The 11,322-nt window shown below is 25.1% G+C and overlaps 1 protein-coding gene across 1 annotated transcript; it reads left to right on the forward strand.

Moving 5' to 3' along the window:
- Positions 1 to 8,878: 8,878 nt before the first annotated feature.
- LOC101250729 (homeobox-leucine zipper protein HOX11-like) lies at positions 8,879 to 11,322 on the forward strand. The gene is made up of 4 exons (XM_004229300.5): positions 8,879 to 9,429; positions 9,704 to 10,044; positions 10,140 to 10,219; positions 10,592 to 11,322. Exons 1-4 carry the CDS (start codon positions 9,120 to 9,122, stop codon positions 10,956 to 10,958), a joined length of 1,098 nt encoding a protein of 365 aa, XP_004229348.2. The 5' UTR covers positions 8,879 to 9,119; the 3' UTR covers positions 10,959 to 11,322.

Below are 11,322 nucleotides of genomic sequence, written 5' to 3' on the forward strand. Positions count from 1 at the left end.
TAAACGATAATGGCATAGATGAGTCAAAATTTTAACGGATGGCATAAACGAGTCTTTTCTAAAAGTTCAACGGCATAAATAAGCCTTTTCCCATCAAAAAAAAAAAACTCTTTAATAGAAAGTCTTTGATTCGAACATGAATATGTAAAATTATTTGATAAAACATATCTATCCCTAATAAATAAGTCTTACACTATACAAAATTCAAATTTAAAATAATCAAATTCCCATTTAAATATCAAATAAATCCTTTTTTAGAAAATTAAATGCAGTAGATCTCATCGGAATAATCCCTGTATCACTTTATATTTCAAGTCATACTTGTTGCCCAGCATTTAAAAAGGTACTAATTCTGTATTTTCGATCACTTTGTATTTCAAAATAAATGTTGTTTGTCATAAATTAAAAAAAAAAAAAACTATTTCATAAAATAAGGCCTCATATGGTTTTAGCAATTTAAACAGAAATTAGTAATTATATTGAATATATCCTTATATTTAAAAAAGATTTCTTTAATAATATTTCATTCTAAAAAACATTTCATAATAAATAAATATAACTTGATAAACTGTATATTATTTATTATTTTTTAATAGATGTGAAATGAACTATATAACTATAGTTTAAATTGAAACCTAGGAGATGTTAACTAAAATAATCACAAAATTATTTTCGGTGTCACGAATGAAATTAATATTAAATTAAGATAGGCTCATCCTTTTCTAATTTCTTTCCAGAATACAAAATTATTCGTGAATCAAACGATTTTTTAATTTAATTTATATAACATGTTTTTTTTAGTCAAACAAATTTCCTTTTATTTGATAAAAGAAAATCTACAGAACTGATTCTTTTGTTGAAAACTTTATTTATTTTAAGAATAAAATTGAAATATTATAAAATTTTATGATATTTCTTTAATTTTGTTCCTTATTAAAATTGAGTTGAGTAATAAAGAGCCTGTTTGGCTCAGCTTAAAAGCTGGTCAAACTGACTTACAATCTGGTTTTTGACTTATTTAACTGTTTGGCAATACTTAAAATAACTTATTTTAAGTTAAAAAAAACTTATTTTAAGCCAAAGGTTAAAAGCTGGGGTAGGGGTGCGTTTTTTTTTTTAGCTTATAAGCTGTTTTAAGTTGACCACATTTTTATGTTTTTTCCCTTAATATTTTTATACGATCTTCAAATTACCCATATAACCCTAATATCTCTTTCTTCTATTTTTTCCTTTTCACGTTTGGCATAATAACTTCAGCACTTTTATTCAAACGCATAACTGCTTATTTTAAAAATAAGTTTCAGCACTTTCAAAAGTACTTTTTTAAAGTTACTTTTATTAAGCCCATCCAAACGGGCCCAAAGTGAATGGTATAAGGAACAAAACCTCTTTGTTTGAACAGAGTGGAATGGAATATATATTAATCTAATAATAGAAATGATGAAAACTCATTGGAGTAATCATTTTGTAAGTAAAATAAAATATATTTGTACGTTCATATATTTTTCTGATGGAAAGACAACTTTATTCGAAAATCAAAGAAGAAAGACATATAAACCTATGGATTGAAGAAGAATGTATAGTAGTAATTAAGAGTAAAATGTTGTTGGACTAATTAAAAAAACACAGTAAAATCGGATTTGATTTGACCTCTGCCTGCTCCCCGCTGTTCTATTTTGGGGCCTATTAGGAGTAGTATCGTTACCGCGTTTGAACATGTGATAGAAAATTATGATACAAAATAATAATATAAATTTGTATATTTTATTTTATGATTTTAAAATATGAGATGAAATTTTATACTTTTCGAAAATCATGATTTAAAAATTTTAAATAATGATTTAAAATGTTTTAAATACAAAAATTAACCTATAGATTTATTTTTTGCAAAAACAACCCTACTTGTATCTATGATAATGTATTATATAAGTTAATAATTTAAAATTTATATCATTATCTTTTAAATTATTTGTATCCTATATAGTGATTATTCTTTCCATTATTACTTTAAATCAGTTATGTTTTATCAACTATAAATACCAATCAAATTGGTCAACAAATGACTTAAACTAATGATGTTAGTTTATTTTCTTAAACATATGAATGAAAAATTCAAATTTAACGTGAAAGAATTGATTATACTACGTGAAGAAATTATATTAAAGAACAACACGCTACTACTTACATTAAATTAATGTTTGATCATAAATATTGTATTTTTAAAAAATTATTCTTGTTATAATGTATTATGTAATATTATAAACACGTGTCTATTTAATAAAATTATATACCAAAAATTAAATATTCAAAAAGGTGATACCGCTTATCAAAAATTCTGCGTACCACAGCTCTGAAATTACCAAGTTTATTTGAGTTTAATTAACATCAACCCACGCTTCTTATGCCTTCATTGGTTGATTATTCAAATCTTCTTTTATGTGGATTTTGTATAATTATTTTGAATAATTAATTATTCTTAATTAGCACGGCAATTTAATGAATCATAGAAAGTAATTATTGTGGAATTAAATAAAAACTTTTGAATGACTTTACTTGACGTTCTTCCTATTACCTTAAGTGGTCGTAATATTAGAAAAATAAAATAAGTAAATATATTTTAAACTAATTTTATCTTTAATAATGAAATTCTCGAAAGTTATAATCATTGGCTAAAAATCTAAGGAAGGAGCATATACTTCAAAATTATGATTGCTTTTAATTTTTTATTTTTTTTAAATCTATCAAAGTTGTTATATTTTGCATAATTCTGTGGAAATGCTTTTAATGTCATCCCCGGCACAATTTCTAAAGTAAAATTAATAAAATTTAAAAGACATATTTACTTGGAAAAAAATAAATATAGAAAAGTGTTGATGACAATTAATTTTGTAATGAATTGTGGGTTTATCTCTTTTCCAAAAGAAGAAGTGAAAGGGCGGTGTGGTTCATTAATAAACATGAGATTAGGGTAAAAATGATGACAATTTTGAAGGAGAAAAGGTGTTGAATTCAAGATAAGATAATTAAAAGTTGTAAACATAAGGCACTAATTATGCTTAAGTATTCCCGTGATATCTTGCATGATTTTATCCTTTTTGGTCAAACTATTTTCATCCATCACTTGTCTAAATTCTTTACAATCTATCTTGGGTTTCACGTTTTCTTAGAATATTAGTGTCTTCGTCCCTAATTCTTTGTTCATTTTTTAAATAATTATTCCTAATTACTTGTTCGTTTTAATAAAGGATAATTTTTTAACCTATTATATCTTCTAATTACTTTGAATAATAAAGTTTTTTTCATCCACTTTATAATTAATAGGAATAAAATATTAAACTCACTAGATTTTAAATTATTTTCTTAATAGGTTTGTCAATTTATACGTGAACAAATAAAAAAGAACAGATGGAGTACTATTCTCCTCTTTACTTTATTTTTTTTCACGTCCATTAATATTTATATACTCCCTTTATCCTTACTCGTGCATTTTCTCTTTCGTAGGTTTTCTTAATTATTTTTTTAATTTGATAAATTGAGAAAGAAAAATGTTTTTATACTCTAAATTAATTACTTTGAAAAAAAGTAATACTTATTGAATATCTTAAATTTTTAATTAATTCATTTCATAATTAATAGAGATAAAATGATAAACTAATTATTTTAATAATTATTTTTTTAATATATTTGTCATTCAAAAGTGGACATATAATTAGAAATAGAGACATAGAAAACAATTGTCTACGAAGGGAATGTTAATTTCTTTCTAAAGTTGGTTTTGTTAGGTAAATGTGGTCTCATCTCGACTTCGTTGGATAGTAGCTATTTCTTCAGTCTCTAATTATTAGTTTGTATTTTTCTTTTATAGCTATTTCTAATTATTTATTTATTTTAATAAATTAATAAATGACAAATCAAGTTATTAGAAATATAGAAAGTATTGCATAATTATATGTATCAAAATTTAGATTAAAAAAAATGTCCCTAAATATTTAGATTAAGTTAAATTTTAAATATTGAACTAAATAAAATTGAATATTTGCATGGTGAAAAAGGGGTCCAATGATTTAGAGGCATTAAAGGAAGGGAAGCACAATTCATAAATGCTTACATGACATTTTTCACTTTCGGTAATCACAGATGAAATAAATACCTTTCGCTTTCTTCATCTAACTCAAAATTTTAACAACTTTTGATTGTTTAATAAATTACTCTTTTCTTATTTTCTAAAAGTAATATTTATTTTATTATATCTTGATAGAATAGTTAATTAGTCTTAAAGATTAATCTAAAAGAACTTGCAAGTAATTAATATATATTGAAGTACTTCATTCAAATTATTCTCTTGATTCACTATTCTATAAATACTTATTTGAAATAAGCTCAAAAAAGTTAAATAGTTATTCAAATTCATTTTTTAATTTTTGAAATCTCACATATATATTCATCATTTGTTGAAAAGTTGACTTAAGAAAACATGAAGGATAAAAAACTAAAGTTACTTGAGTTCTTAATGTATTTACAATCTAAAATATGACGTATAAAAAGGAACGAAGGAAATATTATTTACTTGTTCAATATTAATTTTAAAAAAGTTGTATGATATATCTTTCAACTTGGTTATTTAGTGTTGTTATACTTTTTTTAATAAAAGTGACTCATATATGCTTATTTTTTTTATGAAATTGACCGACTCATATGCTCATATTGTTATACAAATGAATCTATTATATACCATTTTCATCTAATGAAAGTGAAAAAATATTTTAAAACTATAGATTCCTCAATTTTTTTCAATGAACTAATTTAACATTATTATTTTAATGGTTATATTAATTTATATTTTACTAATTTTCTGGTAAAATTTATCGTAGATTCACCCATTTGTTTTATTTCAAATGTAAAAACTGAATCACAATATAGCGGAAAAATAATTTTAAACTATAATACAACCAGAAAAAAAAATAGTTCCATTTTTTTTATATACACTATAGAATGAAAATACAACATGAATAAGAAACTCAAATAATGCTAATCAGAAAATTCAAAAAAATAATATATGTTTAAAAGAAATTAAAATATACCTTTAACTTTGTTAAAATATCATATATATATACCTAAATAATTTTTTTAATTAAAAGTAAAAAATATAAATATAAAATTAACTTTTTCTACGAAGGGTATATATATAAAAAAAAATATTACTAAGGGCATCTGTTAATCATTTATATAAGAGTAAGATATATATCCATCACAATATTGATGAAATTCTACATGACAAAATTAAAAAATATATTATTTAAAATAATTAAATTTATTATATTACTTTTTAAATAACCTGAATTTAATAAATAGAATAAATGATTGTAATTAATAAGTTAAAACTAAATAACAACATTATTTCTCAAATTTTTAAAATTAAAACAAACAAAAATAAAGTATTTATCTTTAATATAGTAAACGCAAGAAAAAATACTAACACTAGTAGTTTAGGGTCCTACCCCACCCCACACCCCCAAAACCATCGAAGGGGTTATTTGCTTATTGGCCATGTAATCCTATCGTTTTAATGGATAATGTTAGATGATTATAAAATTCGATCAGAAATTAAAAGGTTTATAATATTTTTATTTTTTTTATAAATAAAATGTATTACAATTAAAAGGATAATAATATTAAAAAAATAAAACAACATAGGTTAAATACTATACTAATTTTTCTATTAAAAAATATTTCCTTTTTATAATTAAGTATATAGGGATGGTCATTAAATTTCTTAAACTCAAATGGTCAAATTAATCTACTAAGACCAAGAAATAGTCAAGTCAAAACTAAAACTTTTACCTAAGCTTTTGGTGTACATCCATTTTCTCAATTGACCATCATATTTCAACATTATATCAACAATCACCTCTAGAAATTTCAGTAGCAAACAGTAATTATCATCATGATCAATTATAACTATTATTCACATCATTTATCATCTATTAAAACAATAAATTACTATCAATAATAATAATCATCGTTCTTTATTATCATATATCGTTAATCAGTCTTAATCAATAATTTTTCCTACATCATTAATTACCACGATAATTTACTATTGATAGTCACATCACCATTGATAACTATGTACCTCCTACACCATGATCAACAATCACGTACATAATTAATTTGAAATAGTTTTTTAATATCGTATTAAATTATTATTTTGATAAAAATTTTTTTTATAGATATTATCTTGAGAAAGGGGTGGGGGGTGGGGGGTGGGGTGATTACACGTACTTTTGTATTTTGGCATGATTGTTAGGTGAGTATTCAAAGAGTTTGTCTCTAACATTCCAATGTTCCATTATGAGGGGCGCCCCAACTACTACTACTATAATCAAACCTTTTTTTTCCCTCTCTTCATTAATTATATATTTTTTTACAATCATTAATAATAATGACATATTCATTTAAAAATTTCTATAGAATAATTCTTCTCTTTTTATTCTTTCATATTTGAGAAAAATACCAGGGTCCTTTCTTCTTTAATTATATTATTTCATTTGTATGTTGACCTGTTGACCACAATATCTTCTTTTGATTATTTTTTTAAGGATATTTTGACTCATTGCTAAGCTCATAAAACTTGAAGTCGCGGAAGTTCGTTCTTATTCCGTATTTAATTATTTATCTATTTTTAAATCAATATATTTATTAAAAAAATAATTTTTAACATAATGAATTTATTATTTTATATCTACTAATTTCAAAGTGGATGAATTAAAATTTAACATTTTCAAAAAAATCTACTTTTTTGAAAAGTAATTAATTTATGTATAATAGGTAGTATTTTTTATTCTTTCTTGATTTGTGAAAATTAATAAATAATTAGGAATAACTAAAAAAAAATAGATAAATAATTAAAGAAAAAGAGAGCATACAGTAGCATCAAATGGTAGTACTTTGAACGTACATATTACTCTTAAAAGTAGTAAATAGCATTTGTAAATGATTTTTTTAAAAAAAATAAATTGTTTATAATTTCTACATCAACTTGAAATAAAAACAATTATCATTAAAATTCCAAGTTTGAGAGGTATTATAAATAAAGTAATGACTTATCCCCATAAAATTTTAATTTATAAGTTTCTTAGCTTGTTTTAAATAAATCGATCAGTTTGTAAGGCATGAGCAACGTTAAGTCGGATCAAACGAATCAATTATAACATATTTATATATATGTAACTGATAATTCAATCTAGTCAAACTGATTATTTTAATATTTTTTATTAGTCTAAACTCTAACCAATCAAGATTTCAGTGCAAGATAAATTCAAATAAATTGAGTAAATTCATATTGGCTGACAATTCTCTTAAATATTACAGTGGAATGAAATAAAAAATTTCAGTCTTTGATAAATAAGACAAAAACTAATAGTCTTCTAAAATGCAAATTTCAAGTTAACTAAAATTTCATTTCAAATAATGGACACATATAATTAAAATAAAAAATATATTATAGGTGTAGCCTAATTCCCCACCTAATAAAAAGCCTAAACACGCGCAATGTCCATAAAATAGAGTTGCATTCCGGTCCCTCTAAATCTTTCATTACAGGTCCTCTCCCAAATAATAATACTCTTTCCGTTTTAAAAAGACGGTCTATATTTACTTTTTAGTTTGTTTAAAAAATGACATGTTTAATATCATAAGATTAAAGAACTTATTGATACATTTGACATAACTTTAATTTAGAATTACAAAATTAAAATTTTTTTCTTCTTAAACTACGTTTCAAATCAAATTAAGTCTTTATTTTTAAAACGGATGGAGTAATTTCTAAAAAGCCAGAAAAAAGATTTTATAAACAAAATAGTTATTATTATTAACATGAATAGAGGGCTTTCACGTGTGTTGTCAACCTGAGATTGTCGGTTCAAACATACTCTTTAACAAGTCAATGCAAATAAACAATATGGTCCATTGATAATAATAATAATAATAATGTTAAAGACCAACTTCACCAACAACTTCATCTTCCCATCGACATATGTCTGGAATAATATATTGATTTAATCGAATCAAAATTTTTATTAAATAAATTTAAAATATAAAGTAAATATATGAAGAGATCAATTTGAGTTATAACAAATAAAAGTATATATTTTTATAAAGAGTCTCTGAATACATTTTTTAATCATAATTATCACAGTATCTAAATTAATACCAATAATCGATTACGATAATCATAAAGATTTACTTGTTAGATTCATATAAATAACATAAGCTTTGATGACCCGCATGGCTAAGGTATATCGTGTATCTGACACTATGATGCACCATTCCTTAATTTTATTTTTCCTATTTTACTGGAAAAGGAAAAAAAAAAGTTTGAATACATGCTTGTAAAGATTTTTTTTTTTTTTTAATATAATTTTTGTGGTTCTTATTTGTTATTAATGTATTTTGCAATACGTTCATATGCTTGCTTTAGATTATTTAATCTAAAACAAACCTTATTAAGTTTCTTTTATTTTCAATTTGTAGTCTTTAATTAATAATAAACTAATTCTCTTACAATCCTAGGAGCAGGTTATGTTATTCAGTAATTATAATTTTACAGTTAATTCCTTTTATGAATAAGAAGTATATTTAATTGTTTTGAGGAATAAAAGAATAAAACATGAGAACAAACCAACATAATGCTGGTCTTAATTATTGGTACATCTAGTATATATCTCTTTTTGACTAGACATTATCATATATTTACCCATAAGACAAAAGTATCAAAATATCAAAAAGTAGAAAATATAATACTCTAAAAACTAGATTAATTATTTTTCTTTTTGAAAGAAAAAAAGAGTAATAAGGGTCTACTCTTTTGTTCAAAATTAGGACCCCACCCAACAACTCTTAAACATCATCTCTCTTTCTCTCTCTACTCTCTAGCATTTAATTATCAATTTTCAACATATTGGATAGAATCTCTATAAAGACTCTTTCTTCTCCTTTCAATCCAAAATCCCCTTTTCCCCCTTTTTTTCTTTCTTTTACAAATACTCTCTTCTCCTCTTCCTTTTATTTCAACTCCAAAAAAAAAAAAAAGAAATTGTTTCTTTAAGTCACATGATAGTATGGAGCTTGGATTAAGCTTAGGAGATGCTAACACAAGTTCTTCTCCAAAATCATTTTTCTTGTCTAAGAAAACTGTTATTTCTACTTGTAATGATCATGAGAAGAAGAAAAATTTAGGGTTTTGCATGGCTTTAGGAATTAACTCATCAAGTGAAAGAGTACAACAAGATATTGAAGATGAAGAAAATAATACTTCTGAAGAAGGCACTAATAATACTCTACCTGTTCAGCTTGATCTCCTTCCTCTTGTTCCTCTTCCTAATCCTCCTACTAATCTGCCTCAATCACATCATTGGTCATCTGATAATGGTAAGTTAATACATATTTATAAATTTTTAAAAGTAATGAATCTTGGATCTATTGTATTAGTATACAAATTAACATATACACATGCAACATATTAATACATGTTATTTTTTTAAAAAATAAAAAGAAATTGTGATTTTTCCCCTCATGTATGTTCTAATGATTTAGTTTAATTTTTTTTTGAGTTTTTAGTCAATAAAAGTCTCCATCTACGAATGACTTCCATTTTGTAGGAATTATTTTGATAGTATTGAAATAAATCTATTTTTTTTTGCAGGGAGTTCTGAAAATGGTTCGTCGGGAAACGGAGGTTTGCCGGCGGCGAGAGGTTTCGACGTGAACCGGCTTCCGGCGGCGGGTATGGATGAAGTTTCATCTCCGAATAGTGTAGCGTCGTCGTTTCGGATGGATTTTGGGCTTTTCAAAAGCTGTGTTAATATTGTTGGCGTCGGAAATAAACGGAACTCGGAATCCGCCGGCGGTGAACCGGAAAGAGCGTCGTCAAGAGCAAGTGATGACGATGAAAATGGTGCTAATACTCGCAAAAAACTTAGATTGTCAAAAGAACAATCAGCTTATCTTGAAGAAAGCTTCAAAGAACACCATACTCTAAATCCTGTAAGTATAAATAAAATAAATATAAATTTTTGTCATTTTAAAAAAATTAAAAGTATATTTTTCTCATTGTTTTGTTTCTTATTGTGTGGTTACAGAAGCAAAAGCTGGCACTTGCTAAACAGCTAAGTCTAAGGCCAAGACAAGTTGAAGTGTGGTTTCAAAATAGAAGAGCAAGGTAGTTCTTTTTATTTTTTTTATTAACTATACACGCCATTAGTATGATTAATTTTATTTTTTTAAAAAAATGATATTTAATTTTTTGAAAAAAATTAGAGAATTGAAGGCAACAAAGAAAACATTTGTTTTGTGACAGATGAGAATTTAATAAATGGGTCTGGGTGTGGTCTATTTCCCCCACTTGAATACGTACAATTTTGCAGAAACTCCTTTCAATATTCTTGGATAATGTGAAGCAAGCACTTGTCTTTATATGTATGCAACCACAATAAATGCAAAAAAAAATAAAATTAAATTATAGTCATTTCATTTTCTTGATTTTTTTTTCTTTTGTTAATTGAAATAGTAATTGTTTTACTTTTTATTGCAGAACAAAATTGAAACAAACAGAAGTGGATTGTGAATACTTAAAAAGATGTTGTGAGACATTAACTGATGAAAACAGAAGGCTACACAAAGAACTTCAAGAACTGAGAGCTTTAAAGACTTCTAATCCTTTTTACATGCAACTTCCAGCCACCACATTAACTATGTGTCCTTCTTGTGAAAGGGTGGCTTCCACCACAACCACCACCTCCGCCGCCACGGCTCCTCCGATCACCGCTACCACTGCCACCACCACTACAAGTGACTCAATTCCTAAAGCAATTCCATTTCTTAACTCTAGACCAAGATTTTTTCCATTTACTACTACTAATAATAATCCAAATCATTCCCACCAATCAGCAGCTTCATGAAAAAAAAATGTGAATTTTAATTTTCTCTGATGTAAATATACTAATCATTGGTTTGGTTTTTTCTGCCTCAGAGATTTTGGTAGGGTGGGTTTTTTTATTTTATCTGTTTGGTGTCTGGTTGGGATTATTATTTATGGTTTTTTTTACCCTCTCAACATATTGAGAATATTTTGGTCCATTTACATGTGAAAAAAGAAAAAGGAAAAAGTATGAGAAAAAGGTTTGTAGTTGTACTAGGTTTAGAAGAATTTCCTTTTTATTTTTATTATGAAAAAAAAAATAGAACAATCCTTTTTTGGTCTTTCTATATTGGTTGTTTTTATCTGTTCTCTAATTTATATTATTGAAATTGTTTCGAGTTTCA

The sequence above is a fragment of the Solanum lycopersicum genome, chromosome 1 (genome assembly GCF_036512215.1).
Source record: "Solanum lycopersicum chromosome 1, SLM_r2.1".
Classification (NCBI taxonomy): Eukaryota; Viridiplantae; Streptophyta; class Magnoliopsida; order Solanales; family Solanaceae; genus Solanum; species Solanum lycopersicum.

Coding starts and splice junctions, on each gene's coding strand:
- LOC101250729 (XM_004229300.5), top strand. CDS start 9,120: ATGGAGCTTGGATTAAGCTTAGGAGATGCTAACACAAGTTCTTCTCCA. Junction 9,430..9,703: donor TCATTGGTCATCTGATAATG/GTAAGTTAATAC, acceptor TTTTTTTTGCAG/GGAGTTCTGAAAATGGTTCG. Junction 10,220..10,591: donor TTTCAAAATAGAAGAGCAAG/GTAGTTCTTTTT, acceptor TTTTTATTGCAG/AACAAAATTGAAACAAACAG.